This window comes from Macaca mulatta, chromosome 9 (assembly GCF_049350105.2).
Source record: "Macaca mulatta isolate MMU2019108-1 chromosome 9, T2T-MMU8v2.0, whole genome shotgun sequence".
Taxonomy (NCBI): domain Eukaryota; kingdom Metazoa; phylum Chordata; class Mammalia; order Primates; family Cercopithecidae; genus Macaca; species Macaca mulatta.
The window spans coordinates 77,888,219-77,903,838 of NC_133414.1; the positions used below are offsets into that span (position 1 = coordinate 77,888,219).

The following is a 15,620-nucleotide window of genomic DNA, read 5'->3' on the forward strand; positions in this document are numbered from 1 at the left end:
CTTCAGGTTCACAGGGAGGACGGGGGAGAAGGTGAAAGATGGCACTGCAGCTCGCTGGGTCGAGATTCTCTCAGGCTGTCCCATCCCTCTACATCCCTACCTGGCAGCCTTTCAGAGCCCAGGAACCTCTCCCAGGGTGGCTGGACAACAGGGTTACTTCTTGCCTGCATTTCCTTAGCCCGAAGCTATTCTGGCCACACTGGCTCCCAGCCAGCACTGTACACTGTAACGGTCACTTCGTGGAAGCCCAGGAGCCCTCCTCCCACGTGAGTGCTCCATGTTCATTCACACGCACCATCACCCCAGTCTAGCTTCAGATCAACCCAGCTGGTGTGGCTACACCTCAGGCTTATGTGTTTATGTGTTGCCTCTGGTGGGCTTGTGTGTGTGGGGGATGTTGTAGTCACTCTGAGACACTGCCTAGTGCTCAGCCCTTTTTACAAGGAGTCCAGCCTCAAGGCTCCTGGCAGAACCATAGCTGACCCCAACGTGAGTCCTGTCAAGCCAACAACCGAATACCTACTTTACCCACTGTCCACCCAAAACAAGTGGAGAACAATCCCCTACTCCCCCAGGGCAGTGCAGGAAGAGGCTGGAACCTCCCATGACATGTCATCCTATCGGATCTGTGGTGAATTGCTTTGTAAGACCCTGGGCTCTCCCACTTCTTCTGGGTCTGCCCCTCCTTGTCTCACCACCTCTCACTTCAGCCCTGTGGTGTGCACGGGAGCTGCCATTTTCTTCCTGACCCTGCCAAGATGGTCAGAGGGGACTGGTCCAGGACCAGGTGCCTGATCAAAGCTCAGCCAATCGCATCCTTCTCTGGGATTGTTGACCTTGAGCCCAGAGAGATTGAGTCAGTCTTTCTAGCAGTAAAATGTGGGAATGTCAACAGCCCCTCTCTTGCACACCCCTGGGCCCCACCTCTCACCACTCTCTCCTCTTAATTGCCCTAGCACACTGGTCTCCTGGCTGTTTCTTGAACACCAAGCGTGTGCTGGCCTCATGGCTTCTGCCCTGGCTGTTTCCTGGCAAGCTCTCCCTCCAGATATTTGCATGTTCATGCCCTCATCTCCTTCAGGTCTTTATTCAATATCTTCTCCTAAGACCCTGTGCACTACATATGAAATTATAGCCCCCACTCCAATGTCCTGGACTTCCCTACCCCTGGTCACCCTCTGATACACGCTATCTTTGTTTATTGCCTATATCCCCACAGGAAGAAAGGACTTTGTGCACTGCAATATCCCTGGTCTCTGGAACAACAATCCTGGCACACAGCAGGGTCAAACATGTGAATGACTTAGAAGCAGAGCTCCAGGGAGAGGAACTAGGCTGACACTCAGTGAGCACGAATGAAGGACACATACAACACTCAGCCCTGGTTTGCATCTCTGGGCCCAGCTATTCCAGGAGCCCATCTGTGCCTCGCTCCCGTTTGATTTTTCCTTTGATCCCGTAGGGTATCTCAGTATTGCTCCAGTACACTTCTCCTTCTGCCTAGATTATTATTAATTTTTTGTAGAGACAGGGTCTTGCTATATTGCCGAGGCTGGTCTTGAACTCCTGAGCTCAAGCAATCCTCCCGCCTTGGCTTCCCAAAGTGCTGGGATTACAGGTGTGAGCCACCATGTCTGGCCCTGCCTAAGATAATATAGAATGGATTTCTTTCTTGCCACCCAAAGCCCTAATGCAGGCTTTCCTATCTTTGCTCACTGGACAAACCTGCAGAGAAGATGGGGATGGGTTCCTGCTAGCAAAGATCAAGAAAACAGTGAGGGTGGGATTGGCTGAAGGCTTCCAAAGGAGGGAGCTGGGTTTGGAAGGATGGTGGAAACCTGGCTTAGCAGAGAGAGGTGGGAGGAACATTTGTGCTGGGAAACAGTGTGAGCCGAAGTAGAGGCAGCTGGGGAGGCTGAGGAAGGAACTGGGACCCCAGTCTGGAGTGAAGGGCTCATGCAGGGACAGCAGAGGGCTGTGGTTGGAAGAGTGGAATGACAGCCTCAATCAGCAGCACTGAGGCCCTGGAGCCTCCACAGGACAGCGAACACAGACATGGTGGTATGGAGGGAGAGCAAGGAGCCTGCAGCAGGCGCTGGCCTGGTCAGGCTCGATGCACACCTGGACACTGCTGTAAGCATGTCTGAGGATTCTGATGAGCATGTTGACGGTGGGGAGGAGGACCAGTACACTGGAGCAAGAAGAACAAGGGCTCTGGGTCAGGCACACCCAAGCACGAATTTAGGATTTGTCACTTACTCTCTATGGCACCATGGATAAGTACTTTAGCCCCCTTGAGCCTCAGTTTCCTCATCTTTAGACTGGGCACAATGATGACCAAGCTTGCAGGGTTGAGAGGAAGATCAGAAGTCATCCTGCAAAGCATCTTGGCTGGTGCCTAGCATGGGGATGTGTGGTAAAGGTTGACATGAGTGATGCCACCTTCTCCAGGGAGCCCTCTTGATTTATGCCAGAGCTGGGGATGGCTGGGATTGCCCTTGCCTTGCAGTTCTTTCTCTCCCCATTCCCTGAGAAATCTTAGGAGCTGGCAGGTGGAGGGATGTAACAGGGTGCTTCAATTGTCCAGATCTGGAAGGGCTCAGGACTGGGAAGACAGCCGTGTTGCCCAGAGCACGCCCTTGCGTGTCTATCCATGGTGAGATTTCCTTGATGCCTCCCTACTCCAGCAGCCTGCACCACCCTGGAAGCTTTGCCTTCTGCCATCTCAGGAGGAATGGGGGCCACAGATGAAGTGTTCAGTTGGTTTTAGAAGAGGAAGTTAAGGAAAATGAGGGCAGTGAAGGCTGTGATGGGAGGGGCAGGAATCCCAATGGGGGCTCTAGGCATTGGGAACACCTTTGGGCTGGATGCTTTGCCTACACTGGATGCCTACTGCCTGCCCCTGCCCACCCGGCACAGGGGACACAGCAAGTCTCCCACCACTCCCTTGCTGGGTGCCTCTGGGCAGGTCACACCTCTCTGGGCCTCAGTTTGGTCCTCTGAGAGAAGAGGGGGGCTCTTCTCTCAGAAGAGGAGTTAGATGACCCTTGAGGACCGCTCCAGCCCTAACAGCCTATAGGAAAGCTCCTGTCCATCTTGGAGTTGGCAGACAGTGCCTCTTTTTGTGGGCAAGGGCAGGAGGGAAGAGCTAAAAACCATAAACTGGGGCTCCAAAAAAGGGAATGGGTCCGAGGCTCAGGTCTTGGACAGAGCCATGACTCCCGTCTTGAGTTGCACTTCTGGGAGCTTGGAGGTCCCTGGTGGGGAAGCTGCGGAAGACTTGGGCTCCTAAGCAGGCGGCTGGTTGCCAGAGAAGCTCTGGCTTCTGGGGAGAAAGAAGGCTGGGGGAGGGAAGTGTGTGTCTGTGTTTGTGTGTGTGTGTTTGTGTGTGTGTGGTTTGGAAAGAGCCTCCGGTGGAGGTCTCCTGTGGCTCACTCGCACTGTGGGGAGCATGGCCTTCGCAGTCCCTCACTCTTGTGCTTTCTGCCCTGGGATACCCCTGACCTTTGAAGATGCCCCTCACCCCTCGCTTCTGTAGCCAGACACCTTCAAAGGAAAGGTGCTTTTCTAGAAGCCGAGGGAAAAGCCTGGAAGGAGCGGGGCCCAGGGACGCTGCAAGAGGGGCCTCAGGGGCTGCCAGGGCCCAACACTCTGCCTGCTCCCCTCCCGCCATGGCTGGTAACCTCTCTCCCGGGTAACCTGGTGGCTGGCAGCCACTGAATAGCGACCCGCTGGCTGCCGCCGACCATACCATTCAAACTTCCAACAGGGGAAGGTGAGCGCCACGGGGCCACAGAGGCAGTAAAGCCCTCCCTCTGCGTCTTCCCAGAGTCCCCCAGCCCTGAGAAGGCTCCAAGGAGACAGGCTGGAGCGAGGCGGTGGGAAGGCGGGGGGGCGGGGGGGCATCCTAGAGTCTCTGGACAGCTCCCTTCTCCCTCTTCCCAACCCAGTTGCCATCCCTTCTCCCTTAGCTATCCCCTCCCCCAAGGCAGATCCCGAACTCTTCCAGACAAAGCCAGGTCCAGCTGGGGAGTGACGGGGAGGCCACTCTGCTGGCCAGGCTGACCGAGGGCTGCAGGGCACAGCAGAGCCTGGGCAGGGCTGGGGTCACAGGTACTGCCCAGGGCTCTTCGGGCCTCCCTTCCACAGCTGAGAAGACGTCTCCACAGAGCTTGGGACAGCTGGGGTCTGGCTCTGAGGTCAGTGCTTGGGGGACTGCTGGAGAAGGCTTGGAGAGGGAAGTGTGGTGGAGACCCTTGCTGAGGGACTCCTGGGAGAATGTGAGGGTGCGTTCAGACCTAGGCAGTCCTCTGGTTCTGTAGAGAGTGGAAACAAGGCCCAGTAAGGGGCAGGGACCAGCCCGAGGCCACACAGCAGTCTTCTCTGCCCACAGCAGGTCCTGCTCTGTGGAACTCCAAGGGAAGAGGAGGCTTCTACACTGAGCTTGCAGAGATATGTCCAGAGCAGGGCCTGCTGGTGTACCCTGGTCCCAGTGGGAAGGGAGTGGCTTCAACTGCCCTCCAGATGATTCCTGGCCTTGGTCCGGGCAAGGCGTCCGCTCCCAGCACTTGCTGGCCTTTGCTGGTTGGTCAGTAGAGGGTGTCAAGGGGCCTGGCATCTGGACTTGCCTCGTGCTCCAGGAAGGGTGTCATGTTGTTTTCAAGCACTTAGGATCGTTGCCACAGGAACTACTCAGATGCTAATTACAACTCCACTTAACTTTTTTTTTTTTTTTTTTGAGACAGAGTGTTGCTCTGTCGCTCAGGCTGTAGTGCAGTGGCATGAATCTAGCTCACTGTAGCCTCAAACTTTTGGGTTCAAATGATCCTTCTGCCTTAGCCTCCTGAGTAGCTGGGGCCACAGGCACATACCACAACACCTGGCTAATTAAAATTTTTTTTTTTTTTTTTAGAAATGATGTCTCACTATGTTGCCCAAGCTGTTCTCAAACTCCTGGGCTCAAGTGAACCTCCTGCCTTGGCCTCCCAAAGTGCTGGGATTACAGGCGTGAGCCAACACGCCTGGCCTCACTTATTTTTTTATTAAAGCAGGTCCCAAGGCCTGAAGCTTGGATCCTCTTTGCTAACCCAGTAGGGTCTCCAGATTCCTTTGAAGGCCTTGAAATAACATTAGAACTAGTAGGATTGAGGCATTCCCCATTTCAGGCTGCCGTTTTCTTATTCCCGGCCAAGCATCGTCCAGGGTAGAAGAGAGGGATGGCTGATTTTCTCCCCATGACAGTGGGCAGTGAGCACACCCTGTCCCTCCTCCCTGCTCAGACTCAAGGAAAGACCAACCCATGCACAGCTGCCCAGCCAGAGTGCTCTCTAGGCCTGATGCCGCAAAGGCGGAGGCCCTGGGCAGCTAGACGGGCATCACACTTTCCAGCCGGGCGCTGGGAGGGGTCGTTTTCTGCCTGGAAGCACTGGGAGGGGTTGTGGTGGGGAGTGGGTAGGAGGTGGGGTGCTCTGCATGCCGTCAGTCGACTGGGCACGGGGAGCCAGGAGTGAGGTCCTGCGACTGCTGGTGAGTGCCCGGGGTAGGGACAGGAGTCCCTCGGGTGGGGGACTAGGTGGCCCGCTCCCCTCCCCGCTACCTATGGCAGGGCTTCTCTGAGCGTGACCTGACGCCTTTCCTCCTCCTGATCTTCCGTGCTAGAAACTCAACTGCTATCTAAGCTGCAAGTTGGGAAGGAGGAAAATCTGCTATCCTCCACCCTCATGAAAAGGAAAGACCCCAAGGTCAAAGGGAAATCATGACTTTTTATCAGAACCCCTGGGATTGCTTGTCCACGTCAGTAGAATTTAAAGATCACATATGCTGACCTGCAGGCTGGACGTCCTCTGCTTATGTGTTTGGTTTGGCCTATGGAGTGTTTCAAATATTTGAAAATTCATTTCACATTATTTTGAAATCAAGTTTATTTGGCTTTTGCTGTGTTCTCCCCCACCCCACCTCTCTTCTTTCTTGCCTTCAACAAGTTTGAATTAGCTGCCAACATTTAAACGTCTAGAATGTTTGCCTTAAAAAAATCCAGATTTCTGGCTTCTCTTGGGAAATTGACAGAGCTGCCCACACTGGGCCTGCACTCCAGCACTGGCACCGTGGGTCTGGGCTGAGGCTCGTCCACTTCCTCGAGAGGGCCCAGTCGGTGCTCTCCAGGTGGCGCTGCTCATCTGTACCCTCTGGCCATGCGTTATCTGCCGGCCAGGCTCTGTGAGCGTTTTTATCACCCTAGACATACTGAGCCAAAAGCTCAGCCTGGTTTTCCATCGACAAGGACCATCTGCTGCACTGCATCTAATGGGATGATCTTCGGTGGGAATGAAAATGCCCTGTCAGGTGCATGATGTCCCTGGGGGGTTTCCAGCCCCCTTGTCAACTCCTTGTGGGTGTATTTCCCACCTGTTCCCAGAGCAGTTCACTGAGCTCAGAAAGGGTTAGGGGCCAGAGGGGTGGCAAGGCCGTGGGGCCAGGAGTCAGGAGACCTGCTTCTGGCCTTTACTCGGCCGCTGGCTCACAATATGGCCTTGGCCTTCCCACCACCAAGCTGCCCCACCCCACCCTGCTGTGACCCACAATGCAGCCAGCCAAGCCTTCCCAAGGAGTGAGCTCTGGCTTGTCACTCCCCACCTCTAAAACCTTCACTGGCTCCCTAATGCCAAATCCCCTCTTTGGACCTCAGTTTTCCACCTGTCATGGGAGCAAGTTGGACTGCATTGGGAAGCAGCCACAGGAATCCCTACAGGGCCAGGCAGGTGAAATAAGGTCTGTGGTGGGCCTGTGGGGAGTGTGGGGAGTGGGAGGTCAGTGCCCTGTCTACAGGGGCAGTGGCTGCTCAACCCCAGACACGGGGATGAGGCAGGAACATGGGCCAGTGCCAGTGGTGAAATTCTGACATTTCAAGGGAGTTCAGGCACCCAGATATTTTTGTGAAATCTGTTATTATTTTGAAAATACTCACAATTAAATTGATAAAAACACGGCAAGGACCCAACTAAACACACCTGTGGGCCCCCAGTTTGCAGCTTGAGCATTAGATAACTGCTAGGGACCCTGGCAGCTGTAGCCTCTTACCATCCATAACTCGCTGCTGGCCACAGAGCAAGTTATTGACGGAGTTGGTCCCAAGTTTCCAGGCCTAAGACCCTGTGATGATCCACGAGGATTGATGTGAAAATGCGGACAGGCACTGCCCTCTTGTCTCCATGTCAGATGGGCAGGGGTGGAGCAGGAAGAGGGCTTGAGCTTGGGCCCAGCTCCATCACTGCTCAGCTGTGTGTGCGCTTAGACTTGTCATGTCTCTGGACCTCGCTGTCCTAACCTGTGATGTGGGTATGATGCTGTCCAGTTTAACAGTGCCTCACCCCATCCATGTTCCCTAGGTAAGTCTCCCCCACACCCGCTGCCCTGGGTCCAGCTGATCTGGCTTTGAGCTTCTGTCCTGTTGCTGTTGCAGGAGCCATGAGCACAGAGGGCCCCAGCCTCGACAGCTCCCCAACCATCAGCCCCCTCGCCTTTCTCTCAGCTCCCGTCACTCCCGGGACCCTTGCAGAGGCAACTGACCCCCTCCCCATGCTCATTGCCCTGGCCTGCATCTTCCTCCTGCTGGCCACCTGTCTGCTGTTCATGACGCTCTGCAAGCCGGCCGCGCTGGACCCGAGCCGCCGCAGGGCTCGCGAGTGCATGCCCCACCACCCCGGGAGCCCCAGTGAGCCCCAGCTCCGGCTCTGGAAGCGCCTGGGCTCCCTGCGCCTCTCCCTGCACAGCTTCCGCCGCGGCCGGCCCACCGCCCCTCGACGGCCCCTGCCGGGCCCTGACGACCACCGCGGCCACTGTAACTGCACGGAGTCTACCAAGATGTGACGGGGTGTCCACACACATGCCCCCACGCCCCCCAGGTCTACCTGTAGATCCTCCTGCTTCAGAGACCGGTGCTGCAGGCTGCAGGAAGACAGTGGCCCAAGCAGCCCGGGCCACACACTCACCCCTGAAGCTCCTTGCATGCCCAGGCCAGTGCCCTTCCCTAAAGATGATCCTCAGAAGAGCACCTTCCTCTCTGCAGACCCCCTAGCTGCTGCCTGATGAAAGACTTCTGGTCAAGAGATGAGCACTCGTGGTCATCTGGGCCTTTGGCCTGAGGCTCCACAGGGTACAACCTAGGGCTTGTAACCACCTCCTAGAATCAGCACCCTCACTCGCCACAGAAGCCTTGCCCTCCACGTGCCAAAGCCCAGCTTGGAGAAGTTGCCAAATGGCAAAGGTTTTCTTTAGCTAAGTGAAATGCTCAGCCTACACCAGGGCCAAGGCACTGTCCTGCCATCTGTGCTGGCCCAGTGCTGGAGCAAAACCTTGGGGCTGCCTTCCTCGGGTTTCCTGGATGCTGCCAGCATCAGCCTGGCGCTGCCTGTGGGAGCAGCTGCCTCCCTCCTGGTGGATCAGATGCCTGGGTGCCAGCTGGGAGGAGGAGCAAGCGGGGCTCTCCAAGCACGGTCTTGGCAGCCATCTTGGTGGCTCCTCTTCAGGCACCCACGTTAGGATCGATCAGGAAGGACTGAGGATAAACAAGGAGGCTCCCTTCAGAGGCCAGAGCGGGTGCTGTGACAGAGTGGCAAGAGGCAGGCACTTCCAGCAGCTGGAGGTGATGCCACCGGGGCTTGGAGGAGGACAGCTCACAGCAGCTCCACACCTCACCCAGGGAAAGCAGCGGCCTCCTTGAGGGTGGGATGGTCTAGATCTCTCCAGGACAGCTGTGGGGTCTCGGGTCTGGCCCACACTAGGGATGCTATCTATGGTTTTGGTGAGTGCTTTGCTGACTACCTGTCAAAGCAGTCCCACCCCAGGATGGGCTTCTCAGAATCCCAAGCCCTTGACCTCTCACCCCAACGCCAGGGTTAAACATTTTGGTCAGGTCCCAAATTTGAAGGGTGGGCAGAGGGAGGACCTGGGCTGCCCAGCTCCTGTCCCAGTCAGCTGGCCAGGATCCCATCACAAAGCTGCCCCACCCCCATCCTGCTGTGACCCACGCAGCCAGCCAAGTCTTCCCAAGGAGTGAGCTCTGGCTTGCCACTCCCCAGCTCCAAAACCTTCACTGGCTCCCTAGTGCCAAATGGACATAGCCAAAGCTCCTCAGCCCAGCGTGCAGTGCCCCCTGGGAGCTGGCTCCAGTGAACCTTTCTAGCCTCATCTTGATCCAAAACTCCAGGAAAACTGAACAACCTGTCACCCACTAACTGTGGCTTATGCTTCACATATACCCACTCCGTGAAGCCCTCTTGTCTGGAGCCGCCCCTACTGTCTCCTACCTCTCTTGGGGAGGACAAGGAACATTCTCTTGGCAGCATGGGTCCTTCTTGTCTATGTCTTCTCTTTCCTACCAGCTTGGGAGCTTGCAGAGAGCCAGACCTTGTCCAGCCCCTCACTTTGACTCCCCAGTTCTGTGCACAGAAGTATGAGGTTTCTGTGTACAGAGTGAAGAGTGGCCCAGCCTGGGGGTGTCCCCACCCTCTGAGGCAGGAGTCCTGGTGGGAGCCGGCACAACACAGAGCCTCATCTTCCCTCAGATGCCCCTAGAAAGATTTCTCTCCAAGCAGGCCCTACTGGAGAAGCCCACTGTCCCTTCCAAGTCAATCTGATCTCAAAAAGTGAGTCCAGCTTCACAAGAAACTTACTAAGAGGACCTTGGAGAAGTCATCCTGAGACCCTGCATTTCTCCCTGAGAAATGGGAGAAATCAGCGCGGCCCTGTATTAACTCGCTGGCTCTAGGATTTCAGTAGGAGTAGTATTGTGTGAATAGAAACCGAGTCTTTGGTTTCTATTTAGAAGGTGGGGCAGGCCTCGTCCCTAAGGGTTTTGCTCCTTTCTCCCTTCCGACTGAGTAACCTCTTCCTGGTTTGCTTCCCCTGGGGCCTCCCTGCACATCCCAGGCTGGATTCAACCCCACCAGCAGGCCCTGCTGGCCACTAGGCACTCTCTTCCTGGAGGTTGGGGTAGGGGGTGAGGCTGCCCTGAGGCCTGAAGAAGGAAAAGCCCAGGAGGGGGAGGGGCTTTCAATTGGGTTTCAGGTACCAGGCCAGGGGGTTACATTCCAAGTCCTTACAAGCTGAGGCCCTGATCGAGAGAACCCTCTCCTTCCTCCTTCTGGAGCTAGCCACCACACTCTCGCAAATCCCCAGGGCTTTCTGGTCTCTCTGTGTTTCTGGGAGTCAGCTCCCTGCTCCCCAGCCCTTTCCTGCCCTCCTCCTGGTCCTGATGCAGGGAGGGGAGCATTGCCAGCCTCCCACGCTTCTGTCCCTCCCAAGCCCAGGAGCCTGCCCCAGTGGGCAGGCCCAGATTCGCTGTTTGGCTCAGCCTCCGAGTCGGAAATCCCATAGCTGGTAAAGAGACTCATTCATTCCGGGCCTTCCTCCCCACCCAGCAACTGAGGCCTCTGGGCAGAGGTTGGGGGGCACCCAAATCGTTTTCAGGGTCCTCCCCTCTCTCCCTCTGAGTCTTGGAGCTGTTGTGCCTGCTCCCTGGGCAAAGGAGCCCTTTCTTCTTGTGCCTGTTTACTTCCCAAGAGGGGAGCCTCGGCCAAGGGCTCTGTGAAAGCAGCTCTGTTCTGGGCCTTGCTGGGCCCTGGCTCTCTCCTCAACTCCTTTCCGGGAAATTGTGACATCTCCTTCTCCCCCCTACACTGAAAGGCCCTTCTGGGTGGGGCAGGAGATATGGAGGGGGAGGCCAAGGCTTCCTTCTGTTTGTGGGGAGCCAGAGCCCTATCCTCAGCTCTGCAACCTGGGGGCCCAGACTCTCTGGGATGGGAGGGGGCCTGGGTTCCCCTTTCCCCACAGCACCTTCCAGAGCAGCAGACCCACCCTGGGCCCCTACCTGCTTCCGCCTCTGGTGCCACTGAGCATGTGCCCTCAGGGCTGTGTGTGGCCCCACCTCCCCCAGCCCACCACTTGCCCCAGAAGCCACGGGCCACCTGCCTGCACAATGCTGTGGCCTTCGGGGATGTCCTCGGGGACGCTGGCCTCATAGCTGCTCTGCAGAAAGATGGGCCGGTTGTCATTCACGTCCAGGACAGTGACGAACACGGTGGCTGTGCCTGTGTGCCGCTTCCCTACAGGGCCGTTGTCTGTGGGAGTTGAAGGAAGACAGGTGTTAGCAGCTGCCTGAGGGAGGGACACGCTTCCTGCGCCTTTGCACACTCCTGGGCACCAGCCAGAGAGGTGCCCCGTTCCACCCCATCTGCCCTAGCCTTTGCAAGGGGTGACTTCCTTTTTAGCTTAGGAATAACACTAACAGTATCTAATACTTAGATAACACCATGTGCCAGCCATTCTTCTAACCCATTCAGTCCTCACAGCAACCCACAAAGCAGGCACTTTACTGTCATCCCCATTTTACAGAGGAGGTAACTGAGGCACTCGAGTGGATTGAATGATGGCTCCCAAAAAACAGACCCATGTTAAATCCCTGGGAACCTGTGAAGGTTAATTTATTTGGGAAAAAAGGCCTTTGAAAATGTAATTATGTTAAGGGTCTTGAGAAGTGATCATCCTGGGCGATCTGGGTGGCCCATAAACCCAATGGCAAGTGTTCTTGTAAGAGAAAGGCAGAGGGAGATTTGAGACAGAGAGGAGGAGGCCACATGCAGATGGAGGCAGAGGCTGGAGTGATGCTACCACAAGCCACCGAAGGCCTAGCAACTCCAGAAACTGGGAGAGTCTAGGACTGATTCTCCCTAGAGCCTTTGGAGGACGCATGACCCTGCCAACACCTTAATTTCTAACTTCTGGCCTCGACAACCAGGAGAGAATACACTTCTGCTGTTTTAAGTTTGTGGTAGTTTGTCGTGGCAAATTTAGGATGCAGATACAGGTACTAAGAGCAAAAAGCCAACTGCTCTCAGGGACTGGCGGGTACAGCACCCGGGCCAAACACCTGGATGGGCCCCTGCTCGAGGGGCAGCTGTGCTCCACCCCAGTCCACAGCTGACAGGCAGAATGTGGGCCCAGGGACACCAGATCTTCTGATTTCTCTTGAGAAATTGAACATCTGAGCTTTTAAATAAAATCTCCTGATCTTTAAATGTTCACAACTAATGGTCATTCTTTATAAAATATTGGATAGGTCAAACAAACATCCCCTCCGCATTCAGGGACACGGGTTTTGCTTGGGATCTAAGCCTAAGGTACCCGGAGACTGTGTCCGTCCAGTTCCCAGCAGGAACCTCCTAGGGCTGGGAGGTGGTGAGGATGGGGCACTCACTCAGCCCCGGGGCAGCTCTTGAGTTGTCCTCCCTGGAGGAAGGAGCTTGTAACCAGTGCTGCATGTCCAGACAAAAGTAGTCACCCCAGCGGGGAGTGCAGGCAGCTGGAGTAGGCTGGAGGCCTAGGGTGACTCCATGCTTCTTCCCAGGCCAGCTGACCATATGTGGCTGTGCTGTCGCTCACTGGAGGTAGGTCTTCTCACCCTCCAAAGCTCCTCTCCAGACTAGCCTCCCACCACCCTTGGGGGCTGGCTTATTGCTCTGGCTGGGACTGGTGTGTGTGGGGGAGGCTCCCTGGAAGGCTGGCGGAAGCCCTCTCCTCCTGCCAGCCAATGCCCAACGTGCAGGCTGGACTCAGGGGTGATAACAAGTCTCCAGAGGGTGGGTGGCCATTCCAAGAGGGGAGGAGAGCAGGGCAGAGGGCAGAGGCTTCTGGGCATGGGCAGGCTGGGAAGGGATGGATGGCTGGAAAGAGTGAGGCCCAGAGAATTCATTCCCTTCTTACTTAGCTACTGCAAACTTCCTGGGAGGACCAGGGGCACCTGGTGGCACAGGCCTCATCCTACCACTCTTCCCCTCTGGGGCCCTCAAGGGTTCCCTGCTGCCCAGAGACCGAAGACTAAACTTCTTGGCCAATGTTTAGGCCTTCACACATGGCCCTGCCTGATCACAGCCTCCCCTTCCCCAGTGTGGGCCACTCCATGGCCAGCTGCAGTGTATGCACATGTGCTGATGCACACAGGGCGCTTTCCCACCTCCAGGCTCTTTCATGGGCTGGTGCCTCTGTCTGAAATGCCCTCCCTGCTTCTTCATGTACTGAAACCTTATGTGGCCTCCAAGGCTGCAGTGGGCACCCCTTGTTTTTGTCCATGAGCACTGCCCTGTGCTCCCCTGGGAAGGCCATGTCCTGAATGTCCCCCTGTGGACCCTCCCTTCCAGGCTCTGAGGCCTGGAATGCTGGGTAGGTAGGACTGCCCCCAGCTCCAAGGATGGGCATGTGACTTAGGCCTAAGTAATCAGCACATCTCACTTCCCTGGCCACAGTGAGGGGCTCAGGAATAGGCACTAGGGCAGAATGGATCTATCTAGAGCTGACCTGAGGGCTTCTGCCAGGGAGGGGAAAGAGACAAGTGCTGTCTTCCCTGCTGCTGCACTTGAACCTGAGAATGTGTACAGGTGAGGCTGGGGCAATGACCTGCCACCATGTGAGCTGAAGAATAACACCAACTGATACGGTTCGGCTTTGTGTCCCCACCCAGATCTCAACGTAAATGATATTCCCATAATTTCCACGTGTTGTGGGAGGGAGCCAGTGGGAGATAATTGAATCATGGGGGCGGTTTCCCCTATACTGTACTCGTGGGAGTGAATAAGTCTCATGAGATCTGATGGTTTTCTCAGGGGTTTCTTCTTTTGCATCTTCCTCATTCTCTTTTTCCCTGCTGCCATCCGTGTAAGACGGGACTTGCTCCTCCTTGCCTTCTGCCATGGTTGTGAGGCCTCTCCAGCCACGTGGAACCGTAAGACCCATTAAACCCTTTTTCCTGTATAAATTACCCAGTCTCGGGTATGTCTTTATCAGCAGCGTGAAAACAGACTAATACATCAACACACAGGAGGCAGCGCCACCAATGCAGAGACTGAAGCCTGAGGTGTCACCTGAGCCCTGAATCCAGTCATACCAGAAGCTCCATCTCCCAGTGGACTGATTTTGTGAGCCCATATTGCTGAAGTCAGTTTATTTTATTTTAAAATTTGCAGCTGAAAGGGTCCTAACTCACTCAAAGGCACTCCCAGATGTCGATTCCTCCAGGAAGCCTCCCATGACCTCTCCCTCTCCGTGTCTGCACCACTGCCTGATACTTTTATGTCATCCTTTCCCCTTCCTGCTGGCTTGCCTGGATTTGCAGTAATTTGTCCACACGTGGGTCTCCCATGCAGCTCCCACCTTACCATCCTAAAGTCTCGCATGTAGCACCACACAGTGAGCCTCATGCCTGACAAGTGCTCAGTAATGTTTGGTGAATGTCTGGTGGCCCTTTCTCCACTGGCATCGGGGCAGAGTTCAGCCTTTAGCAAAAGGCCAGCTTCTGGGAGGCACTCAGTGTGAACTCGGCCCAGATCACTGTGTTGGTAGGTGAGGGGCTGGTGCATACCAATGGCCTCCAGGATGAGCATGTAGGCGGCTGTGGTCTCCCGGTCCAGGCTCACCACGGTTCTCACAATGGCATCGCGGTAACCCACGCTGAACTTCCCATCCACGTTGCCACCTGTGGGTGAAGGACAGGAAGCTTCCGGCTGGGAAACAGAGCTCCCGGCCAGGAGAAGCGGGGGCTCTGCTCCTGAGCTGGGACCTGCCCTGGTGAGTTCAGGAGTGGGAGACTGTGCTGCCGATTCAGCCCTGCCTGAGGTGCTCTGATGCGGGTGCAGCCTGGATGGGCTCAGTGGGGGCGCCAGATGCCTGGAATCGTTTCCTAACCTTCATGAAGCACCTCCTGTTTACAGGCACTTCATGCACACCACTTCATTTAGCCTCCACTTCACAGAGGAGAACCCCTCACTCGGCAGTGTGCCTGTGCCACCCTGGGTTTCTCCATGTGTGGGTCCCTGGGCGTGTCCTTCACTCCTCTGCTCCCGGCCTGTCCTGCAGAAGCGTCTGAGCAGCTAACCTGCGTAGGGGCTTGGATATGCGGCTGAGAACTCTGGGGTTGGCTGGGCATCCCCCAGGCCCCTCATCTCGGAGGTGAGATGGGCTGAGGATCGAAGCTCCCTGAGTGGGGACATGGAGGCTCCACAGAGGGAGGAGTCAAGGCAGGCATACAGGAGACAGGGATTAGAGTCTCCTTGAGTTCTGGGACAGGTGGGAAGTGTGAGGGTCTCCTCTTGGGGTGGACGGGAGTCAGCAAAGAACTCCCAGAATAGTGTGGAGACCCCTCCCCTGCCAGCTGGCGAGCAGTGTGGTGTTCTGGGCAGCAGAGGGCGCCATGGCACCAGCTTTGTGGTAAGCTTGGGCAGGACTGGGCTCAGCTCCTTGCAAAAAGCACACTGAGAATCCAGGAGGGCTCTGGGCAGTCGGCAGGAGCCCACCACTTTGGGGTGCTGAAGAGTCATCCTGCGGGCTGCCAGGTGCTCCCCTGTCCTTGCTGGTTTGCCCCTGGAGAAAGCATTCTGACCCCCAGACCTCCAGTGCTCCCCAGTGTCTGAAGTACCATCGGCAAGGGACACACTCTGGCTCCCAGGGAGCCCAGGGCAGAACTAGGACGCAAGAAGTGCGGGCAGTGGAGCCACGGAGCTGGTGCCATGTGAGGGGTCTTGGCAACTAAGCCCTCCCTAGGGCCGACTTGAGGGCCAGAGTGTGAGGAGTAG

The 15,620-nt window shown here is 56.1% G+C and overlaps 2 protein-coding genes across 2 annotated transcripts in view; one reads left to right on the top strand and one right to left on the bottom strand.

The window, feature by feature from the left end:
- The window catches only part of CDH23 (cadherin related 23), a 422,351-nt gene that overhangs the window by 90,607 nt on the left and 316,124 nt on the right, over positions 1–15,620 (bottom strand). The window contains exons 27-28 of the mRNA XM_077946644.1: positions 14,411–14,524; positions 10,969–11,117 (exon numbers count right to left, since the gene is read on the bottom strand). Of these exons, the coding sequence (XP_077802770.1) occupies positions 10,969–11,117; positions 14,411–14,524 (263 nt within the window). The remainder of the gene's footprint in view (positions 1–10,968; positions 11,118–14,410; positions 14,525–15,620) is intronic.
- Positions 4,896–12,077, top strand: C9H10orf105 (chromosome 9 C10orf105 homolog). The gene has a single exon (XM_015147431.3). It carries the CDS (start codon positions 7,465–7,467, stop codon positions 7,864–7,866), a length of 402 nt encoding a protein of 133 aa, XP_015002917.3. The 5' UTR covers positions 4,896–7,464; the 3' UTR covers positions 7,867–12,077.

Coding starts and splice junctions, on each gene's coding strand:
- C9H10orf105 (XM_015147431.3), top strand. CDS start 7,465: ATGAGCACAGAGGGCCCCAGCCTCGACAGCTCCCCAACCATCAGCCCC.